This window comes from Protopterus annectens, chromosome 3.part1 (genome assembly GCF_019279795.1).
Source record: "Protopterus annectens isolate FY-2018-M chromosome 3.part1, PAN1.0, whole genome shotgun sequence".
Classification (NCBI taxonomy): domain Eukaryota; kingdom Metazoa; phylum Chordata; order Ceratodontiformes; family Protopteridae; genus Protopterus; species Protopterus annectens.
Window position 1 is genome coordinate 234,176,999 of NC_056732.1, and position 25,513 is coordinate 234,202,511.

Consider the following 25,513-nt stretch of genomic DNA (forward strand, 5'->3'; position numbering starts at 1 on the left):
TATCTGGTTGGCCCTGCCAGGAAAAAAAATACAATATGCATATCTGTTTGGCCCTGCTGAAAAAAAAAAACAGCCAGAAGGTCCCATTATTTTTTTTCACACTTACTTGAAAAGAAAATATCTGCTGTCACTGTGGATTAGTTTTCAATTGACAGTAATAAAATTCACCCCTCGGAAGAAGACTCCACTGCTGCTCTCTCTCTCTCTCTCACTCGTTGCTTTACCCAATACAAAGAGCGGGAAGAGAGGACAAGAGCAATAGGATTAATCAGCAGCCACGTCATGTACGTGGCTGCTGACTAAACAGTCGGACTTGATTCCCTGCAGTCTCTAGTTAATCCGGACTGTTTTTAAAGCAGTCTGCCAACGGTAACAAGAACGGTAGGTGTTTTTTTTTTTTTTTGTTAAAGCAGAACTCAAGCACGCATGCACACTGCTCTGAGTTCTGTGAATACTCACTACATTTAACTAAATTAGAGGGGTGCTACGAGCTTTCCAGCTGCGGCCCATCATGATTGGCGCCCTAGGTGAATGCCTAATTCACCTTAATGGTGGTGCTGGCCCTTTATATATTTGTATTTGCATCTGACTTGTTAATTGTATGTCCAAACTTGTTACTTTATAATACCTGTTAGTTCTGGTATGTATTTGTATTTGTATCTACTTGTTAATTGTATGTGGAGCTTTTCTCCCTGGGCCTCCACTGAAAATGGGCTCACCTAAGCCCAGTGGACCTTCCTGGTAAACAAATGCAATAACTAACTAACTAACTAACTAACTAACTAACTAACTAACTAACTAACTAACTAACTAACTAAATCAATCTAAATAGAAATATGCCAGAACCCTGTTAGTTAGTTCTGTTAGCTGTTAGTTCTGGTATGTATTAGTATTTGTATCTACTTGTTAATTGTATGTGGAGCTTTTCTCCTCGGGACTCCACTGAAAATGGGAAATATGCCAGAACCCATGGCCCTCCTGCAACTGAAACATATTAATTTCTGTGTAGTTACTGAAACATGGTTTCTGTGCAGTTACAGCATACCTTCTATACCAGGGTTCATAGGTTTATAGGTTCTTACTAAGATGACAGCTCAAAGGGACGACGAAGAACCTCGACCACATCATCTTGTACAGGTGGGAGACTAATAGTGTACCCATTAAGTAAACTTTCTCCACATATTACTTGTGAAAATTTGTGATCACCCATGCAGTCATCTAAACTGGTTTTAACAGTTGCTGCATAGTGTTTAAGGGCAGCTGATTCCTGTAATGGGGGACATGTTAAGTTAGGTATCTGTCATGTCACCTGTTTTCTTTGATGTGATAGTCTAGGTTCAGGTCTCTAGTACAGGTGCTTGTTTTACCAATAGTTTTGTTTAGTTGAAGAACTTCAGACTGTTGTGTCATTCATAGCACAGAAAGATAAGCAGAGCTCACCCCTCAGGAGTTGGTATGACACTGAACAGAGTGGCAGAGCTTTGAGTCTGTCAGTGTAAATAAGGAAATGTTGAGGTCTCTCAAGCTGTTTAGGTGCTTGGCAAGGGGCATGCCAGAGAGTGCATTATATTCAATGACGGTCCTAATAAGAGATAAATAAAGTGTGAATGATCTGCTCTTTACCTTGAAAAGACGTAACAAAGGATAAGCTGGACAAGGTGGAAGGAGTTTCTAACTGCCAGACAGACATGGCAGTCAAAGAAGAGTCTGTTATCAACATCTGTACTCATGTCCCTTGATGACAAATTTACTAGAACTGTTATCTATATGGTAAGCAGTAGTGATGCTAGATTTACCAAAGCAAACTATGCTGCATTTCTCGGAGTTGAGGGTAAGCCCTTGATTAATTTACCAAGTATTTGTTTGGTCCAGCCCTTACCAAAGAATTTGAGTATCAAAATATGATTGGATAACTACCCCTATTTTGCAATCAGCAGCAGACTTAGTTAGCCATAGTCCATTGATATTGGCCTTTATGTCACAAAAGTGTATACCAAAGAGTAGAGGAGCCATGAAACAGCCTTGTGAGACACCACTAGTGACATTTTTCTGCTTAGAGCAAATATTCCCATCCTTAACAGAATGGGTTCTGTGAGACATTCACTTACCAATCCAGGGAACTATGCAGGGTCTGGGTTAAGTTAGGTGAATTTGTCAATAATCCTATCTTGGAGGATAGTGTCAATAGCCTTGACAAGGTCTAGATATGCAGTGTGGGCTGTATGCCCCTAATCCATGGCCTCAGTAATCCTTTCAAAGAACTCAATGAGGTTTAGTAAGCATTATATGCATTTTACAATGCTGAATTGTTGTGTAACCAGGAATATAGGGTCACCTGTACCATTGTTTACCAATAGGAGCACAATTAGAAAACATAAAACAGAAGATAGACATCGTCACTACAGATACTAAAGGAAACTACAAATCTCTCTTCCATTATGTCATATAGTTAAAGAATAATGTTCAGCAATGCACTCAGCTCATCCATAACAATATCACACATTTCAAACCGTACCTTGTAGCCAACATATTAGCAGGCAATTTTAGTACTAACTTTACTTCATGCACCCACATTGTTGCACTTACTATCCCTGACAATTTAGTTTCCCTTGCAAACACCTTGAAACAAGTCTTAGAATCTCTAGAAAAGGCTAAATAAAATGGTTAAATGGGACCATATAACAATCCAGGCTGCATTCTTATCAGTGCCACATATACACTATCAAGCCTCTACTTAAACTGCCCATCCTTAGCCTGTCCACAGGGTTGTCCTTGATGCCTAGCAAAAAAAAACAGTCTGACTTGTTTAAACAAGGGTGGTCCCACTTCAAACCCAAGTAAATTTTAGTCCATCTGCTTCACCAACCTTAAACACAAAGCCAAGGACTATATCAGAGCAGAACTCATTTATGCTGGTATAGACAATTTTACTGATGTAGGCCACACTCAACTTGCTTTTATGAAAGGCAGGTCATGTCTATGTATTATTCCCACAATTCCTATTTTTTCCTATGCAATTTACTCCTACCTTTTCATAAAGATCCCAATTCCAGTTGTTTTATCTCTTTTACTATATTCACTATTTCTAGTACACTTGGTTTAGACTTTGGTTTCCATTTGCTTTTTTGGCAGCTGCCATAATTAGACTAAGCAAGGCCTTACTATTTATAGGCAATTCCAATTCTGTATTATAGCTCGGAAAAATCATTTCCATAGATACATTAATTTGCTCACCCAGTATCTCTGACACAGCAGTCTGCAGGGAATCCTTAAAGTCAGCCAACTGATTACATTCCCAGAAAATATGTTCCCAATTACCTCTTTCTTCCCCATCACACCTCCAACATTTGCTGTCTGCCTAAGGAAAGATTCTCTGGAGTCTACTCGGCGTAGAAAAATGCCTATGTAAATATTTCCAAGCAAAAATCCTAAATCTTATACATTTTGTTGCATATTTGGGAGATGTACATGTAATCCCCGTTGTTTCTTTGTGAATTGCTTATCCAAGTACTCAGTCTCACTCTCTCCCCAATCCTTTCTACCCCCTCTGATTGATTTTTATAGTTATCATGCAATATTTCTTATGGTCTACTAATTATTCCTTTTTTAACAGCACCTTCTGTTCTAGATTTTACTATACATTCTACCAGTGCTGGTCTTTTGTTTAGCACCCCCCCTCCCCATTTCTTTCTCTTTGCTTATACTGTGTTATCAATCCTTGATATGGAAGGCAATCTCTAGCCTGCAGTCCAAAATATGTTCTTGGCCTCTTCCCATTCTATTACCTTTCCCTCTCTAATTATTTTCTGCCAATGCCTTGGTTCTTTTGCCATTTTTTTCCAATAAATTCCAGCCCCCTCTTACCTATTGTCTGTATCCCTAATTGCAGTCATCCATATCAGCAGAATCTCCTTTCTCCATTCCTGTGTTGGTTTAGTTCTTAGAATACTTTCTGCTACTTCATGAATGTAACATTATGTATGATTATTGTTATTCTCCTTAAAGATCTGCATCCAAAATCCCAGTCTCTCCTTGTCTCTTGGGTTCCCCCTCATTTCATCATCATCCCTCTCCACTTTGAATGATAGGTGTCTGCTTGTGCTATGTACAGGAACCTTAGCGGTGTATATATGAAATACCCCATAAAATCAGGTAATCACAATCCACCTTGTTGTATTGGAAGAATCAGGTTATCCCACTTGACTGTTGCTGTCCTCACCCCCCCCCCCAAGATAAAATCCTTCAGCTCTTTATGCTATCCACAACTTCTTCTCCGGTTGATAAAAATATGCCTGACCTGTGTATAACACTAAAAACATATTAACTGCTTGTATCTTACTATCCATACCATATAATAGCTTCCAATTTCTCAGTTTTTGTATTATATTTTGTTTATCCTATTCCCACATAGCCTTAGTTGCCACACTGGAATTATTTTTAATCCATACTCCTAAGTACTTATTTTTATCATGTCTCTATAAATATGGGTATTATTGAACCAATTCATATGTGGGTACATTATTTACAGGTATTGTCTTTGTTTTAGCTTCATTAATTTTGCATTCTGAAACTGCTGCAAATGTTTCACAATACTGAAATGTCCTTTTCTGGTTTTATCAGGTATAAAAAATATCATATGCAAATAGAGCCAGCTTTTCTTGACTACCATACCAATTATATCCTTGAATTTCAGAGTCCCTTATTTTTTTTTTTTTTGCCACTGGTTCTAAATATAATGCAAACAACAAAGGGGAAAGAGGACACCCCTGCCTGGTTCTTCTGCTCAAGTAGAAATTATCAGAGAGGACCCCACCCACTTTAATTTTCGCCTCTGATCTTTCATACATCTTCCTAATCAACCTTATAATTTAATTAGGGAAAGCAAACGCTTCCATTGCCCTACTCATAAAGTCCCAGCTTACTCTGTCAAATGCTTTTGCTGCCTCAAGCCCCACCAGCAACAGTGATATATCCTTACATTCTGCTTCCTTCTTCTGGATCATCAATGTTCTGTTAATGTTGTCAAATATTTGCCTCCCCTCAGCAAAACCACATTGATCCATTTCTATCAATTTGGCATCACTTTTGCCATTCTTTTTGCCATTATAGACATAAACACTTTATAATCATGGTTTAGTATTGAAATGGGCCTGTATGAAACTGGATCTGATGGGTCTTTACCCTCTTTAGAGATTACAGCGAGCACTTCTTTCTTCCAGGATGCTGGTATTTCTCCTTTTAAAATACTGTTAAACAAAAACTTCCAGATCTTTATCAGTTTTTCCCTTCTAGTTTCCAAACTTCTAGAGGAACATCATCTATTCCTGGGACTTTCCTGTGGATTGGTTATGCATCACCATTTTTATCTCATTTCCTCCTAGACTAACTGCTAATAATTGAGACTCATCTAACTCTAACTTTGGCATATTTAATTCTTCCATAACCATTTCCATTTGCACCCTTTCTTGATTTCCATATTTCTCTGCTTTAAATAGATTTTCATAAAATTTCTGAAATATTTCTAATACCTCTATCAAGGTAAAATACACTACCAAGCAACTCTTGTTTGACTACCGTTTTCCTACTTGGATGCATTATTAGGTCGAGCTGATCAGTTTATTTGCTGTTTTGTAATGTCACCATGCTATTTTATGAAGTTTAAATTATGACTAAATCTTTCTCCATAAAAATATGTGAGTTCTTTGGGGTGAATGAAGTGAAAACAGAAATAAGATGATTTTCATGTCAGTGCAGTGGGAACTACAGGCCCGGTGAGCATATGTTACTATTTCATATTTAATGAATGCAGCTCTCAAGCATTAACCAAATAATGTTGAGTACATTTTTATTAAATCAAAGTGCTAGCTCAGAACTGTTCTATGAATCATGCAAATGGAGGTAACGGCACTTATTATGGACTCCTAGGAGCACACCCTGTCCATACTTGAGAGGCTAAATTTGCTCCATAGTAAACTGATTTCATAAAGAGAAAATTAAGATATAGACAGAGACCCTACAAATGAGCTTATTTTCATCACAGCATTCAGCCAAGAGTAAACTTGATATTCCCATTTCCATTATATTGTCTTTGAGAGAGCTGATTTGGAAATAACTGCTACAGTATCCAGTGCTGCTTTGTTAAAAGAATAAGTTACCTCAGACATACCAATTTAATTATACATGCTAGTGCAGAATGTTTCATTATAAATGCTAGTGCAGAATGTTTCATTATAAATGCTAGTGCAGAATGTTTCATTATAAATGCTAGTGTAGAATGTTTCATTATAAATGCTAGTGCAGAATGTTTCATTATAAATGCTAGTGCAGAATGTTTCATTATAAATGCTAGTGCAGAATGTTTCATTATAAATGCTAGTGCAGAATGTTTCATTATAAATGCTAGTGCAGAATGTTTCATTATAAATGCTAGTGCAGAATGTTTTATTATAAATGCTAGTGCAGAATGTTTCATTATAAATGCTAGTGCAGAATGTTTCATTATAAATGCTAGTGTAGAATGTTTCAGTATAAATGCTAGTGTAGAATGTTTCATTATAAATGCTAGTGCAGAATGTTTCATTATAAATGCTAGTGCAGAATGTTTCATTATAAATGCTAGTGCAGAATGTTTCATTATAAATGCTAGTGCAGAATGTTTCAGTATAAATGCTAGTGCAGAATGTTTCAGTATAAATGCTAGTGCAGAATGTTTCATTATAAATGCTAGTGCAGAATGTTTCATTATAAATGCTAGTGCAGAATGTTTCATTATAAATGCTAGTGCAGAATGTTTCATTATAAATGCTAGTGTAGAATGTTTCATTATAAATGCTAGTGCAGAATGTTTCATTATAAATGCTAGTGTAGAATGTTTCATTATAAATGCTAGTGTAGAATGTTTCATTATAAATGCTAGTGCAGAATGTTTCATTATAAATGCTAGTGCAGAATGTTTCATTATAAATGCTAGTGTAGAATGTTTCATTATAAATGCTAGTGTAGAATGTTTCATTATAAATGCTAGTGCAGAATGTTTCATTATAAATGCTAGTGTAGAATGTTTCATTATAAATGCTAGTGCAGAATGTTTTATTATAAATGCTAGTGTAGAATGTTTCATTATAAATGCTAGTGCAGAATGTTTCATTATAAATGCTAGTGTAGAATGTTTCATTATAAATGCTAGTGTAGAATGTTTCATTATAAATGCTAGTGCAGAATGTTTCATTATAAATGCTAGTGTAGAATGTTTCATTATAAATGCTAGTGCAGAATGTTTCATTATAAATGCTAGTGTAGAATGTTTCATTATAAATGCTAGTGCAGAATGTTTCATTATAAATGCTAGTGCAGAATGTTTCATTATAAATGCTAGTGTAGAATGTTTCATTATAAATGCTAGTGCAGAATGTTTCATTATAAATGTTAGTGTAGAATGTTTCATTATAAATGCTAGTGCAGAATGTTTTATTATAAATGCTAGTGCAGAATGTTTCATTATAAATGCTAGTGCAGAATGTTTCATTATAAATGCTAGTGCAGAATGTTTCATTATAAATGCTAGTGTAGAATGTTTCATTATAAATGCTAGTGCAGAATGTTTCATTATAAATGCTAGTGTAGAATGTTTCATTATAAATGCTAGTGCAGAATGTTTCATTATAAATGCTAGTGCAGAATGTTTCATTATAAATGCTAGTGCAGAATGTTTCATTATAAATGTTAGTGTAGAATGTTTCATTATAAATGCTAGTGCAGAATGTTTCATTATAAATGCTAGTGCAGAATGTTTCATTATAAATGCTAGTGCAGAATGTTTCAGTATAAATGCTAGTGTAGAATGTTTCATTATAAATGCTAGTGCAGAATGTTTCATTATAAATGCTAGTGCAGAATGTTTCATTATAAATGCTAGTGCAGAATGTTTCATTATAAATGCTAGTGCAGAATGTTTCATTATAAATGCTAGTGCAGAATGTTTCATTATAAATGCTAGTGCAGAATGTTTCATTATAAATGCTAGTGTAGAATGTTTCAGTATAAATGCTAGTGCAGAATGTTTCATTAGAATTGCTAGTGCAGAATGTTTCATTATAAATGCTAGTGCAGAATGTTTCATTATAAATGCTAGTGCAGAATGTTTCATTAGAATTGCTAGTGCAGAATGTTTCATTATAAATGCTAGAGCAGAATGTTTCATTATAAATGCTAGTGTAGAATGTTTCATTATAAATGCTAGTGCAGAATGTTTCATTATAAATGCTAGTGTAGAATGTTTCATTATAAATGCTAGTGCAGAATGTTTCATTATAAATGCTAGTGCAGAATGTTTCATTAGAATTGCTAGTGCAGAATGTTTTTTTTAGCTGGATGTAGTGGTTATATGATTTCAAGATTGCAACTTGTATGCTTTACACGTACCTGTGATACTATTCTCTTGGTACCTCAGTCTTCATATTTTAAGGCCAGCCATTTACAACTTTTAAAAGACTAAAACTTCATGCATTCTTCTGTAAGAACATATCCAGACATACCAGAGATTCATGTCACCACGGGCCTGTAATTGGGTATACAAGGGTCTAAAACTGAATCTTGAAAGGTAAGGGTTTATTACAAGTCAGCTTACAAAACTGCTGGAAAATACAGTTAATCAAAAAAGTGTGTATATGTGTATGTTTGTGTGTGCATGTGTGTGTGTGTGTGTGTGTGTGTGTGTGTGATAGGGCTAGACAAGCTATATTTTACTTATTTTTCATTAATTTTTACAGTTTCATATATTAACTAAGTGAGGGATTCTAGATGGGTTAACTGATAAAATAAAAACTGAATATTTATGTATTTATTTTATCAGTAGGTAATGTTTTCAACTAACAGTCCCTATTACTTATGCCCTAATAAGTATAATTCATTCAAAACTGTGCATTGGTTAATTCCACTTCTGGATTGCTTGTTATGGGATATAAACAGGTAGAAAGAAAACTGTGTCATATTCCTTGAAACATCTTGCACTTGCATTCTAATGACACACCCAATGATGTGAACGAATATTTTCCTGACTGATAACGACATGAGCCAGGATTCATACTTTACCCTTTGTCCAGGTTTTCCGTATTTTCCTCTTTCTCCTTCCTCCCCTCGGCATTTGCAGAAGATGCAACAGCATACCTCTTCAGAAAGTCGCTCCTGTGAAATAGAACAATAGTAGGAACAATGTGAAACAGACAATGCAAATAACACAACTGAAATGTCAACAGCACAACATTGTTTAAAATGACATAGTCTAGAGTCTTGGTGCTTTTTATTACTTGTCATTTTATACAAGAAAAGGCAGCAGTTGATGTTCACTATCCTTATTCAATAACTAATTTTTTACATCTTACTATTACTGTAATTTTTCCCATTTACCCTATATCTGTTCTGCAACTCACTCTGGCTCCAGAAACCTACATAACATATATAAAATAAACCTATATATACACACACTCTTTTAGACAGGCATTACTATCAGATTTATACCAGTGAAAGACTGAGACACAGCACAGATTTCAGTTTTTAAAGTGGTAGATGACTTTTCAAAAAGTGCTCCAACTTCTAAGTAGAACCTCTGCCTAGACTGCAGACTATGTCAAAGTCGACTCATTTGTTTTACTACGCACTCCTCCTCCCTTGAGCCAGATTATTTCAAGGTACCGGAATATGCCACATAAAATCAGAGCTGTAGCTAAGCCAATAAGTGTCCTTTGTAATGTCCCCGACTAACTGGGAACCCTACTCAAACAAAGGTGAGAAATAAATAAAAAAGTATTTAAAAAGTTGTCTTAAAACTCAGTTTAAAAAAGGTATTCAAATAATCTCCATAGATTTCCTTCCCTTTTCTAGTCACAATCTACAATCATGTTTACTCACTTTCATTGGTTCAATCTAGCAAACATCTGCTTCCTTGTTGCATCGTATGTCTGGAAATGCGATTACTTTTGCAGAAGTCAGTGTGTGAACATGGAAATGGATTATTATGTACATAGATAACAACACTTTGTTGTCTTCACATACCATCATTTAAGAAGCCATGAAAACATGATTAAGGTTCTGTAAATGTATTTCAAGAACGACAGCACTTAGGCCTGGGAACAATCAGCACCTGAGCAAAGTTATTGACTGCATTTCCTAACTGTTTGCACCTGATGGTGGTCGCCTTCTATTGTCTGCCCTTGCTGCAGCTCTGCATGTAATACATGACTTCTGTCAGTGTTATTTTTCTTCCTGTATCTTGATTCCAGTGACATTCAGCCCATGTGGCCAACTACTGGGCAGTATCTTGGTAGCAGTGCATCATGTACCACTGACAAACATAATGGAATTCTCTAGAAACATATTTTTTCATGTCTTGAACATTCAGTGATACAATCACAAAATGTATCAAAATTTAGATATTAATTACAATATGGGAAGATTATATTTCTGCCTCCCAGCTCTCAGAGAAAATTGCAAATATGGATGCATAAAGCAATTACAGCATGAATGACACTGCTGCCTTTAGAAAAATGTCAACTTCAAATTGTCTTTTGCACTGACAAATTTATTTAACTTTTCTTAACCAGATAAGTGGGCTGGTCCATAGACCTTTTTCAGACATGACCTAGGGCACAAGGCAAAGGTAACTACGGCATACAAATATTTGAATAACTTAATATATCCAATCAAATAGCCTGTGCTAAGTGGTGAGAAGAAACTGGAGTGCCCAGAGAAAGCTAATGCAGACACAGGAGTAAGATGAACATGCTATGCATGCAGTGAGTATAAGTCTGGATTGAACCATGAAGCTGTGAGGCAGAGGGTGCTCCACTGAGCAAATATGCTGCCCATAAGATCTCACAATGAAGAATCACTGACATCACATATGAAAGTTATAATTACTGTCTTCTTACATTTTCTTTGCAGCTATCATAGAACAGTACTAGTAAATAGAAATAATTTCAAAAATACAGAAAAAGATACATTCATGTCTGGGATTATTAAATCTCAATTGCATTTGTTCAGTGCAAGTCTCAGTAGAATTTTATTGGCAAATGGTACCGCAGTACAAAGAGCTTGTGTTGGAGGGGAGCAGTGCGCAAAAATGTAACTGGCATTCCGAAACATTACACCGAGGTGAAGCTTGGAAACTGTTTGCCACGGTAGTTATGGAGAGACAAATTTCTTCAAACTTTCAGCACACATTGTAGCTATTTGTATTTGTTTGGATTGCAAATGCAAGATCAATAAATGGCCATTGTGCTGATGCAAGTTGTCACCGACTAAACTAGTGTACATAAATGTCATGGGGACAAAGGCCAGAAATCAAGGATATGTTTTAAATATTGCTATGTTTGACTTAGAAAGGTGATAGAATAAAAGGACATAAATTACCATCCATGTACTGAAGTAGAAGAAGTGGGTTATTATGGTGATTTTCACAGTTTGTTGATTACAAGCTATTTTTTCTCAAAAAGTCACTAAGATTGGCAGGAACAAAATAAAATTCTTAGCCAAAATTAGTGGAATGCCTGGAAATTAGTACAGCTATGAAAACATTCTTTCTGTGACACATTAGGTGAAGTACTAACAAATTACATTCAGAAAAATGTCCTGTACATTCTTAAAAACTTCTTTTCATTCATCTTACCAGCTGTAACTGTAGAACACTTGCTATGTCATGATGGTTAATCATCAGCTGTGGTTTGTATCCATATCCTCTTCCAAACTCCAGATAGTTTAAGTTGCCAATATGAGGTCCCGCTGAGATGTCCTCCAAGGCAACAGTTATCAGTGCAGAGAGCCCTGAATAAATACATAAGGATTTAAGCTACTTCAGAATGTAGAATATCTAGTAAGCAAAACTAAAATGGCAGCAATCATTTTCTATTATTTTTATTAAAACATATATCAAAACTTTACAAAATAGAACATTTGTTAATTTTATCAGAATTACATTCTTTTATCAATGAATATTTTTATAAGTTCTCATCTTCTGTTCATTTGACAATTTCATATATATGCTATAGAAATTCAAACAAAATAGAAAAAAAAAAACTCAAAATATTGACCAACTCTAAATATCTTAACTATTTATATAAAACATCTAATAAATGTATAAGCATATTAAGTTGGCATTCCGTATGATAAGTGATGTAAATTTCTATTTTCTTATAAAGTGCATCCATCAGGCCAGAATTTATAACTAACTTCATTGTTATTAGGTCTTAATTTTACAGTATATTCTTTATTATAATCCATACAAACAAGTCAAATGAATTCAGAAAAAAACAAAGAGGTTAACTCTTTTCAGTTTTGTGTTATTGTTTTTCTTGCAATTGCTATTAAACACCAGATAAGGAAATATAAAAGGAATAAATCTATAATGTCTGGCTTTACTTACTGACAGTAATCTTCAGTGATTTACTAGAAAATCAAATATTTTTCAGGGACAAACAAAACTATGGACAGTTGAGAGGCATGGGTATTGAGGGTGTTCAGTGTATTGCACTTGGTGAATTATTTTATTCATTTATTCATAATGAGACATCTAAAGTACACTCAGTCAAGAATGTAGCCATAACTGCTGGACAAATTTATACACTTCCAATATGAGTCTTTAATAACAAATGAACATATAAGCTATTAAACTTTCATACAGATCAGATAAGTGAAATCTGCATCGATTTTGATTCATTCTGTGTAAAGCAACGGAGTTCAAAAACTGGCAATGGCTTTAAGTGCAGATTATTGGAATAATTTGCCATTTTTTATAATTAACCTTCTTTTATTTTTGATCCCATAACCTGTCTTCCTAATCTAAATTATAAGTCATTAGAATTTTATTTGCAAATAAAAGATGTGTTCTTTAGACACGTAATCCATAGTGAAAAATCAATATCTTTCCATTCCATCAAATTTATAATGTTGATCTCATCAATAGCTCACATTTTACAATAAAAATGAATTGTAAAATTATCAGCATTTCAAATCTATACTAATTTAAAATACTATTGGAATATATTATTATTAATATTAATATGTATGTTATGCATGACAGGATGAAGAATACTGAAAAAGAGTTAGCTAAAATGTACTTACTGTACAGACATGGTTTTGAAAGGAATGAACGTTACCATATCTGCCTGATGATAGGGCATTTAATTCTGAAGGAAAACTCCATGCTGATGGTGGAGTGGATTTGGATTTGCCCTTACACAGATATTGTAGTGATAATGTGAAAAGTTATTATTGTGAGCAGCTCTCAGAGTTGTACTGTAATGCTTTAGTGTACTTGTTTTACAATCCAAATTGGATAGCATACTGTGTTATAAATCCCAGAACTGGGTGGAAGTTCCAGCTAGCATGCTAGTGTGCCCTAGACTAATACTATAGCAGCACCACCAAGTTTATATATCTTTATAAATATATGGGTAGAACACCATGCTGCTGTTTCACTGACAATAAGGCACTCAGGAGTAAACATTTTAAAGATATTACCACTATAACAGGTGCATTGTGAAGCTTCACAGGTTCCTTGGAGTACAGTAAAATATGTATAATGCACATGCCTGAGTGCCTTATTGTACAAAAGTATATATATTTTCAACAAAATGTAATACTTAATATTCTGTTTTGGCATAAAATACTCCTGAGAAGTTTAGACAGTTATTAATTAATTAATTAATTAGTTTACATTTGTTAACCGGCTAGTGTCCGACTGGGCCAGTAGCCCATTTTTGGTGGAGACCCAGGGAGAAAAGCTCCACAAACAGAAAGATACAACTAGTAAGATATCGATTATATATTAATAATCATATGTTAATAAAAGTAACTAAGTAAATTATTTTGATAGCAGACATAGAGAATATCAAGTACAGATATCTTGATAGCTGAGTATTTTAAGAACTATCAGAGACCAAACCAAATGCATGGCTAACACTAATTAAACTATGCATTATCACTTTTCTCATGGCAGAAAATACAACTCTATGTATTCTTCCTAAGTATATGTGAAAATAAGATCTAAAAGTGCAGTGAATCTGAATTCTACAGTTTACATACTATTTTCCTGTATTGAGTTATATAACTATCAGGCTTGATCTCTTCATACAAAGGAATAATTATGATTCTTCCTTAAAACAGCCACATACTGTAGCTAAACCTTAATTTAGTAATCTCTCCACATACTTGTCAGACACAGGTCTACTACAGGTGCTCACATGCTACATCTGCTCACTTTCACTTGCTCTAAAAAGCACTCTCACTAGCCTGATCTCCCACTTCTACATAGCCCTCCCAACACCTGAAGCTAGAAATTATATTCCCTGCCAGAACCTAAACTCTAACCGTAAAATTCCTACACAGATTCCAACCTGAGTTCTTACTCCCTTATCCTAAACCGCCACTTCCCCTCCCAAACCATATATTTCTCGACTGCCTCTTCATACTAAAACTCCAACACCTTCCATAAATCTAAATTCCCTGATCACTCCATAATCCTAAAACTCCCTGTAATGGCCTCTCTTTACCTATAGCCAGTAATCACAGAGCCCCAATCCTCACCACTGACATCGCTGAGAGACAGTCACTAAAAAGAGGAATGAGTTTACACAGTAATTTCAAATGCATCTCTCTGCATCAAACACAATTTCCCCAAGAGGAAACAGGGAACAAGCTCCACTTGGATTGGACTCTGTCTCTCCAGATACTAAGCAAGATTCACTTTTGAGCACTGTGTCCCAGTTCCAAGAAGCTGACACACCCACACGTGTGTATTTGATTTTCACACACACACACACACACACACACACACACACACACACACACACACACACACACACACACACACACAACACACACACACACACACACACACACACACACACACACACACACACACACACACACACACACACACACACACACACACACACACACACACACACACACACACACACACACACACACACACACAAACACACACACCTAGGAAAGGCTGGTACAGATTTACTAGCTGTACCCCTTCTGCCAGACTATAAGGTAACCTCACTGCCACCAGTCAACAACTGTCAGGCTCTTACAATGGTATCCAGTTATACTGAGTAAAATCAATATTAACATAAGTGTTAGAGTGTAACCAAAGCAGCCAAGCTTTTTTGAGTGGCTAAGGCATCACTAAAATCAGTACAGGTACTCTCAAGATGTTAAAAGTATTCTCTAAAAGACCAGCCACAATGAAAGGTATAAAAATAATTAATAATACATAATAAAATAGAAAACATGAGAGTACTGAATAGCAAAGTACAATAAACATCAGTGTTTCAGTCACAGGAGAAATAAAAATAACACAGCTGGACAGATTCAAACAGATGCAGAAAGACACTACTAAACTAATCTCACTGTATTTCCTGACTGTCTAAAGAATAACGGTTTCTAGCAAACTGAATTAATACAGCAAGGCAAGATAAGATGCTGAGATGCTTACTCCTACAAGGCAAGGTGATGAGCTTTCCACTAATTGAACTGAACTCAACTAACTGTGACATCTGCCACTGATTTTATATCAGGTTCCAAGGAAAACAAAACAAGCTACTGTGTGAGTTCCATACTCTCAGTCCTGGTTATCACCTGACTCTGGTATAACATAATACACACTCAGAGCTTTGCTAAGATTTGTTGCAATATTTGAAAATCATAGAACAATTTGAAAAACGTCTACTCTTCCCTTCTAGAATTCTTTATTTAAACATAAACATTTCATCAGTTATAATAACACTGTTGATACATTTTAACACAACTATCTGTACAAGTCAGTGTGATAGTCAAATGACAAAGTAAAAGGTAAAAAATAACTCCCACTCATCAATATGTCTATCACACTCTGTTCTGTTATATATCACCCCCCTTACTGTTCCTCATTACTGACCACCTTTACCCTCATTTAACACCAATAAACAATAGCCCTACAAAATACCAAGAAAATATTTTCTCTCATCCACTCCAACCTATTGACATCACTTCATCTATCCTCCTTCTTAACACTCCTCTACCAAAAATTAGAATCTCTCCCTTCCTAAACCATTCACTCAAAAACAAAATCAAAATACCACAACAGAAGTCCCTACACATACAAATCTCACCTTATTCCTACTTTCTTACTTCTAGTAGGAGACATTCACTCCAACCCAGGACCAGCCAAAACTGTACCCACCAACAATAATATTCCTTCTAACCAACAAGTCCCAACCTTGCCAAAAAAACACATCTCTTTCTATTCAATGAATATAAGAAGTATACTCAACAAAACTAGTGACTTGCATGCCTGGGTAGCCAACTATACCCCAGATATTATAACCCTTATAGAAACATGGTTGAAACCACACATCCCGGACAGTGATATACTTCCCCCTGGGTATAATATATTACAACTTGATCGCCCCCCCCCAAAAAAAAGAGGGGGCGGAGTAGCTATCATCTACACAAATCATCTAACCCTAACTTTTATTAAAGAACAAATCTCACTATTCCCCTCAGCTGAAATTTTAGCAGCAAACATTAAACTAAATAATTTCTCCACCATCATAGTAGTAGCAATCTATATACCTCCAGGAGATAATATTCTCCAGCTTGAAAACTTTCTCTCCTATCTCACTGAACACTATCAGCATGAAATAATTCTCCTTGGTGACATTAATATAAATTGGAAAGCTCTAAATAACCCCAACTCTACTACAAATACTAATTTACATGCCTTTACTCAACTAATATCCGAACCCACCCACTTCAACAATTCACAAATCCCTAGCACCCTACTAGACTGGATACTTGTATCAGACCCCTCCTTATATCATGACCCAGAAACCCTACCCAATTCCCTCAGTGACCACTCTCCAATAAAAGTTACAAGACTTACTCCCCACATTACCAGAACTCATTGATACATTACATGTCAAAAAACATCCAGCTTCTCTCCTGATACCTTTAAGACTCTTCTTACTAGAATAAATTGGAACCACCTACAGGAGCTCTCACTGGACAAAGCAGTCCTATCCTTTATCACCATCTTCATAAATATACTAAACTCAATTGCACCCCTTTGTACTGTTACAGTAAAATCCAAAATATCCCCATGGCTCTCAAGAGAAAATCGCTCTGTTATGAGAAACAGGGATAGGCAGTGGAAAACCTGGATGAGATATAAACTCCCTTCTGACTTACAAAAGTACAAACAGCTTAGAAACTTGTCCAAAAAACTCATTGCCAAAGATAAAAAGGAATTTTATTTTCACCCTCCTACAGCTCTACAATCAAATCACCCAAAATTTTGGAATTCAGTTAACCACATACTGCATCCCGGAAACTCCACCTCTCCAAATCCCTACCCAAATAAGACCCCTGATGAAACTGCTTCTATCTTTAATACTTTCTTCATAGAAACTGTAACAAAATTGGTTAATACAAACTATCCCCCTGCTAAGGGTTCTAATCTCACAGTCTCATCTCCTATTTCCAACTCCGTTAAAACTTTTTCACTGCAAGCTGTATCTACTACTTATATCAAATCTCTCTCTCCAAACTAAAACCCTGCTCCACTTCTGCTGACAACATTTCTTCCTACTTTCTTCAGTTAGCTGCTGATACTCGTGCTTTTCCTGTGTCTAGTCTAATCAACTTCTCTATTACTGAGTCTACAGTCCCATTTATCTGGAAAAAATTCTTCAAACTGCCTATCCACAAAGGAGGTAACTCCCTTGAAATCTCTAACTTCAGACCTATAGCTATTCTGTCACCTCTCTCTAAAATACTTGAAAAATGTAGAGTACTCTTTCAGTGCAGAACATACTATTGCATGGTACTCTATTAGTACAGAATGTATCAGTACAGAGTACTCTTTCAATAGAGAACATACTATTACATGGTACTCTCAAAGTACAGAATGTATCAGTATAGAGTACTCTTTCAGTGCAGAATATACTATTGCATGGTACTCTAGCAGTACAGAATGTATCAGTACAGAGTACTCTTTCAATAAAGAACATATTGCACGGTACTCAAAGTACAGAATGTATCAGTGTAGAGTACTCTTTCAGTGCAGAGCATAATATTGCAAAGCATATCATTACATTTACTCCCATTAACACCTGTTATTCTCTTTTTATTTGGCATATTTAGGTATTACTGAAAAATCTATGTAACTATCATACATTATAAGTGTGAATCTAGATTTTTTTTGTTTGTTTTAGTGTTTCTAGACTTAAAAAATAGAAAAAAACTAGTACTCTTAAAACTTCGTTGATGAGCTCAGTCACAATAATTTCCAAAAATCATGAAACCCAGGTAGATTTCTGATTTTTTTTTTTTTTTTTTGCTTACCGAGGATTGCTTGGTCTGTGATGAATAAAGGCGACCACTACCTGGGTTTCATGATTTTTTGAAAATTATTGTGACTGAGCTCATTAACAAAGTTTTAAAGCAACTATTTTTTTCTGGGTTTTTTTTTGCTATATCTAATCTTTTTTCATCTTTCTTTTGATTGATTTTTTTATCTCTAGATTATTACTGTAAGAATTGAGATACGCCTGTATGTTCAAAATGCTGACTCTGTTTTGTATAAGTGATATTTTTCCCATATCAGTGGGATTTCAATTGTCTTATGAAGCCTTTTCTGCATTAACATAGGGCATTTGATTCTAGCATTGCATTTGCATAGCTGTCAGAATATTATGGCCACTGTTGCTGTAACATTCTGTCATTTTCTTGATTCATTCAGTTTGTGGTAGGTAAGTGGGGAGTTCACAGCCCCATTTACAAATGGAACTAGTGAGAAAAATCTATCCATACACTACTTTCCCTGTAAAAAAATGTGCTAAAGTAGTCAATCTTTTGCCACAGAGCTGTGACTCAGTATTGCAGTACATGAACTGATGATTCCACAGAACGTGATTTGGTACTGTGGATCCACAATTATGTGGCATCAAATATTCTGTATTATCACCAATTTCTCTTACCATGTCTTTAGTCTAACTGGGTACTGCCCTGCCATATCAACCAAGTGAATAATACTAGTAAATATACAAGTAAATAAATGCATAATCAAATCTATTTAGTGAAATATAATTATTTTTGTGGCCAGACCATCTTATTTTTAATTAATTTTTTCCATGCTTTACAGCTCAGTATTAGGAGTAAATGCACTATTGAATGTTTGATGGAAAAATGACAGAATAAAATGTGATCTTAATGAAAAAGTACAAACCAATGGAATGTGCATGTGGTGTAACAGATGGGTAGAGAGGGGTTCTAACAGACTTAACTAGCTTTCATGTGGAAAAACAGGCAGTGCAAACATTGAAGCAGTTTCTGTATATCTGTGTCTTTACTTCATGGCTGCAGTAACCAAAGAACAATCCCTTATTTAGTTCTTAGTCTACGGATATCACAGTGTTACATGATGTGCTATTGTTATGATTCAATCAACCAAATCAAACAGAAGTCTGTTTATGATTTTAATAGCCATGCATTTCAACTACTAGTTATATGAGCCAAGACCTTCAACACTCTTCATGTGTGGCGGTTTAGATGGAATATTCGTGCCTTATGTTGCTTTTCATAGGAGACCAAACAACTGTTGTTCGTTCAAGTCAAGAAATTATGAACTAATTTTCAAATGCTAGAATTTTAAAAATTGGGTGTATGAAAGAATGTGTTTGCAGTTATGACATGTAAAAAGTTAGAAGTACAAATTAAAAAGATCAGAATAGCTTTGTGGAATAATTTCCAGTGAAGCATATAGTTTTAAAGGTCACCTTATCTTTCTTCCAGGAGCAGTGGTAATTTAGGAGATAGAATACATACGTAGAAGTGGTAGAATGCAATTCCCACACAGAGAATGTGGACGGCTTTTCAAGTAGAACACCAGAACATTTTTATTGCAAACATTTTCACAATCTTGTATTATATTTTTTGGGAAATTGTGACACTTGCTTGTGTGGTCATAGTGTGGTGGGGCTTGTTGTGTCAAGAGCTGGTTTCTAATACAGTATATAAATCCCAGTCAGAACATTTGATAACTGATTGTTACCATGCAGTATAAGCCCCCTTTTCCGAGGAGATCATATGGTAATTTTGTTTTAATCCCCAGATCTTGTTTGGTTCATTTTTGAAATATTCCTACCTGTTCACTAAGAAACTAATTATTTTACAGTTTTCAAATGATGTTCTTTGTAGTTGAGTTGGGCTTGGTTCAAACTCATCCATTCTTCTAACAGAATTGTTTATGCTTCATCCAGTTTAAGAACAATATATGTTTACAAGCATCTAATTGTTTACTACTGTTTAATCTCGGGTTTATAGTGTGTATACTTTGCAGACTAGAAAAGGATCTCAATTATGTTTTTTCCTTTTTTTTAAATAATACTGCTTCACAAACAGAATGTAGACTTTATTCGCGGAGTTCATAAAATAATTTTGAGGAAGTGTACCATTAATAGAATCTGAAAGGAGAGGGCAGACCTTGTTTTTTTGTTTATTTGTTTGCCTGGATCTGAACAGGATATTCTTTGTATTGCTTGTTCTTTTTGATATATCTTAGGACCTCAATAAGGATGAAAACATGATGCACAGGAACCTGTATAAATCCATTTTGAATACTTATATTGTGAAGTAGATTGCAATAAATAAAAACTCATTTCAACATTCCCATTCTCTACCCTTAATTGTGAGTGTATCCCATTTGAGTAATCATTTTATATATTTGAAAAGGGTAGGCAATTGGGCCACATGAGCCCTTTTTCAGTCATGACTTATTTACAGTAAAAATAAATTGTACAAAACCAGTAAAAGGAATAAAAACAGTCAGTGCAAATAATCAGTATTGGGTCAACAAAGAAAGTCTGAAGTAATGCAGGATACTTAATAATGCTTAAGAGGAACAATCAAAAATATGGTTAAGAGTTCCATCAAATGCAGACCTGGACCTGAAAAATTGTGGAACAGTGTGAGAAGGTTGACTTAGGTCATACCATTTATGCAGCTATGAAAAACTACGACCAAAACAACTTGAAAAACACAAAGGAAAGTAGAAATCCACAAATCGCAAATACCAAATCCACAAAGGTTTATTATGTTAGCGCTTTCATGCACGACAAATACATGCACTTCTTCAGACATTTGAACTGACAAACACTGAAACTTTAAATACTAATGAATAATGACATCACAAAAACGTTAAGACCATTAAACAATTAATTGATTGAACCTACTCCAATTAAATAAAATGAAATAAAAGACATATAATGCCAAAAAAATTAACAGCTTCAAATGCGTGTGTCATAGTTGCTTTTAAATCAATGCTGTTAATTTCTAAGTTAAAAATACGCTCTCCCATGCATCAAATAAAACACATAATCTATATATAATATATATTATATATTATATATTATATATATAATATATAATATAAAAATATATGTATCATAAACAATTTATCCACAATTTATAATATTGATATGTAAAAAATATAAATACATATATAAATATGACTATCAACGTTCCAAAGCTCTTAATCTGAGCAAACATTTGATGGAACAGATATCATTAATTCCTGGGTATACATGTGCATTAGTTTAATGATATCTCACACGACGTACGACACATTCTATATTCTAATTGGGGCCTTATTATGCAGGAACGAGCTTTAATTAAAGTGCGTGGACCTAAACCTTTGATAACTTTTAAAAAAGGATCCAACTTGAAAAAATTGAGACCCCACATAAAAAACATAAAAATATAAAAGGAATGTTTAAATGCGGCAGATGTAAATATATATTAACAGAACCTTTTTTTGACATCAATGGTTTTCAATATTCCATTGATGAAAATATAATTGTGAAAGTCAAGGTATTGTTTACTTGGCTAAGTGTGAATTGTGCCCTGTATTTTATTTGGGTAAAACTGAACATCAACTTAAACAACGCATATATGAACATTTATATGCTATATCCAGGGGGGTTCAGACGAACGCATTGGCTAGGCATATTACTGAGTTTAACACACATAGTTTTTATTTGTAGTGGTGCAAAGTGTCCCCAAGAATCCTAGGGGTGGTCCTTGGCATCTTAGATTAGAAGAACAAGAACTGTTATGCAATTACGCACTAATGCACATGCATACCCAGGAATTAATGATATCTGTTCCATCAAATGTTTGCTCATATTAAGAGCTTTGGAACGTTGATAGTCATATTTATATATGTATTTATATTTTTTACATATCAATATTATAAATTGTGGATAAATTGTTTATGATACATATATTTTTATATTATATATTATATATAGATTATGTGTTTTATTTGATGCATGGGAGAGCGTATTTTTAACTTAGAAATTAACAGCGTTGATTTAAAAGCAACTATGACACGCATTTGAAGCTGTTAATTTTTTTGGCATTATATGTCTTTTATTTCATTTTATTTAATTGGAGTAGGTTCAATCAATTAATTAATTGTTTAATGGTCTTAACGTTTTTGTGATATCATTATTCATTAGTATTTAAAGTTTCAGTGTTTGTTAGTTCAAATGTCTGAAGAAGTGCATGTATTTGTCGTGCATGAAAGCACTAACATAATAAACCTTCGTGGATTTGGTTTTTGCGATTTGTGGATTTCTACTTTCCTTTGCATTTATGCAGCTATGTTCACCATGTTGCAGAATTAGTGACCTAAGCAGGTTAGAGAAAGTGACTAGAGAGGGATGCTGTCAGGCTGAGCTGTGGAGCAAGTTTCAGTCTGAAGGACCTGTGAAGGAAGATCCTTGGTCCAAACAAGGAAGAGATACAAGAGGGATGTAGAAAGTGAAGGATGAAGATTCAGGGTTTTTTTCAGGTAATTTAAGATACTTAATTGGTTAACAATGCTCAGATGGTATAAGGACTCACAGTGGCCCAGGTTTGGCTGTTTGTAAATTAAGAAGCTGTCAAATAAGGTAATTCTGAATTTGCTAAGAAGTTAACCTGCCTCCTTAATAGTAAGGCAGTTGTGTTGTTTCTTGCTTGCTCCTTTTATAAAGGTGCAGGCTTTGTTCTGCATGGTCTAAAACTTTGGCACGTTATATGCCTATATGATGCCAGTGCTAGTCTAGGCATATTCAACACTGGGGCATAAATCTCCTTTGCAAACTAAATTCCTTGATTCTTTAATCAGTAGATTACAGGCCCTACAACAGAAGTGTGACACAGCAGATAATATACTCACTGTTTTGTGGGTCTGTCTACTAAAAGTACGTGCAGAGTCACATCATACACTCAGATATTTTGTTTTTCCGTGAGTAGTCATATGGCTCCAGGATGACCTGATTCTTCTCTCACATGCTAAGATACTTATGCATTCCACAATCAATGCCTTCATTTTGCTCAGGTTGACTTTAAGTCCTGGCTAATCAAAAGCTACACAACGATCGATAAAGTATATATATATATATATATATATATATATATATATATATATATATATATATATATATATATATATACACAAGTTTGACTCCCAGATAACAATATAATTTATATGTAACAGTACATATTTTGTCTTTACACAAATATTAAGCGGGTTGCTGTGTCGGGCGAATAACAGGGTTCTAAGGCCTGAACTCTGATGTACTCAGCATTACTATTTGCAGTAATGACTGGCAGTGATCATGGATTATTCCACAGGATCACTTTTACAGACTTCTGTGACTCATTTAAGAGAGGATGGGCTAAGACCATATAGGTAAATCTCTCTCATCAGTAAGTGACGATCCATTTCACCAAATGCCTTAGAGATGTCAATGTGCATAGCTCCAGCTCCATATTTCCTACATCCATAGCATGATACGTACAAGCTGTCAGTTAGGAAAATGGGCTTTGCTCATACTGTGACCCTTTCTAAAACCATGCTAATGGTTAGTGAGCAAGCTAACAGTCTCAAGGTGAGATTGAAGCTATACGTCTGCAGCTTTTCTTAATATTTTAGCCAAAGAAAGACACAGTAAGACAATTCAACTGAAAAATTCTGGTTGGGAATGGACCTCAGTTTTGGGACTGGAATAATGTTTTCTACTTTCTAGAAGTCACAGAGTAAGCCAGAACTGGGGTAATATTACTGATGTATCTTAATAGAGTGGCAGTGAATTACTGCAATGGACATTTGAGTCCATCAACTTGTAGCAGGGAATTTTTATGAGCCATGGATTAATTTTGTCAAAGCAGCTATGGAAAAGCAAAAGCACTGTTACAACCAAAGCTGGAACATGCTGCAGTGCCTATATCAGTCAGTAGACAGGGCGGAGCAGATGTTTGGGAAGTGTTCAGCAAAAGCATCTGCAATTAATTTGTGATAACAACTACCCTACCCATAGGCTGGCACAGTGGCATAACAGGTAGCATTGTCACCTGATAGCAATAGGCTCTCTGGTTTGACTCTTAACTGGAGGGCCTTCTGTGTACAGTCTGCATATTCTGTCTGTGTCTGCATGGGTTTTCTCTAGGTGCTCTAGTTTCCTCCCAAATTCCAAACACATGCAGTAGGTGGATTGAACAGTCTAAATTGGTCACAATTATGAGTGTGTGCATGTGTGTGTGCATGTGTGTGTGTGCGTGTGTGTGCGTGTGTGTGTGTGTGTGTGCATGTGTGTGTGTGCGTGTGTGTGCGTGTGTGTGTGTGTGTGTGTGATATGAAAGAGCAACCACAACAGTATTAGCCACCCAGTGGTGTAAAAAATGTCTCTACATGATTGTTGCTCTTGATGTGTGATCAATCTGACCCCATGTGTAAAATGGGAAAAGGAAGTTATGGCTAGATGGATGGATGGAACTAATCTGTCCCTAGCCACTGAGCCAGTAAACAAGATTTTGACCTGTCACAACATTAATGATCTCTGTCCAGAACGTTCTAGGATGATACAGAAGTGATTCTAATGCCGCTTCAGAAAAAAAGGCCTTTGGTTATAGGACAGGTATTTGCACTGACTGCTGAGAAGGAAGCCTTCATCATTGCTGTCCTATAGAACATTAGTTGTATATGTTATCCAAGCTGCTTTATGACAGGCAAAGACCTTCTTCAGTTCTGATGTGATCCGTGGTGTTAGTGTACCATGTGCACTACTCAATTACAGGAATAGCACTTCTGTCAAAGAGGAAATAATATATTTCCATAAAGTTGAAAACTCTTTCATTAAACTAAATAGGCTAGTAAGAGGGCTAATTAGGTCAAGCAAAGACAGTTTTGAGGTTAAGATAGCCTCCCAGATGAAAGATAAACATAATGCCTTCTTCAGTTATGTCAGAAACCTCAAGAGCAGAACACAACAATGTGCTGAATTTGTGGTTAACGGTGCCACATTCACAAGCCTAGAGATATAATGAACCTGTTGACAGACAAATTCAGTTCTAAATTTAATCCCCTCTCAACCCCACCCATCCCCCCCAAAATTCTGTCAAACATAACCCCTCCAACTATAAC

The 25,513-nt window shown here is 35.3% G+C and overlaps 1 protein-coding gene across 1 annotated transcript in view; it reads right to left on the reverse strand.

Annotated features, from left to right (window-relative positions):
- The window catches only part of LOC122798074 (collagen alpha-6(VI) chain-like), a 1,097,601-nt gene that overhangs the window by 555,550 nt on the left and 516,538 nt on the right, over window positions 1–25,513 (reverse strand). The window contains exons 14-15 of the mRNA XM_044066731.1: window positions 11,663–11,817; window positions 9,091–9,183 (exon numbers count right to left, since the gene is read on the reverse strand). Of these exons, the coding sequence (XP_043922666.1) occupies window positions 9,091–9,183; window positions 11,663–11,817 (248 nt within the window). The remainder of the gene's footprint in view (window positions 1–9,090; window positions 9,184–11,662; window positions 11,818–25,513) is intronic.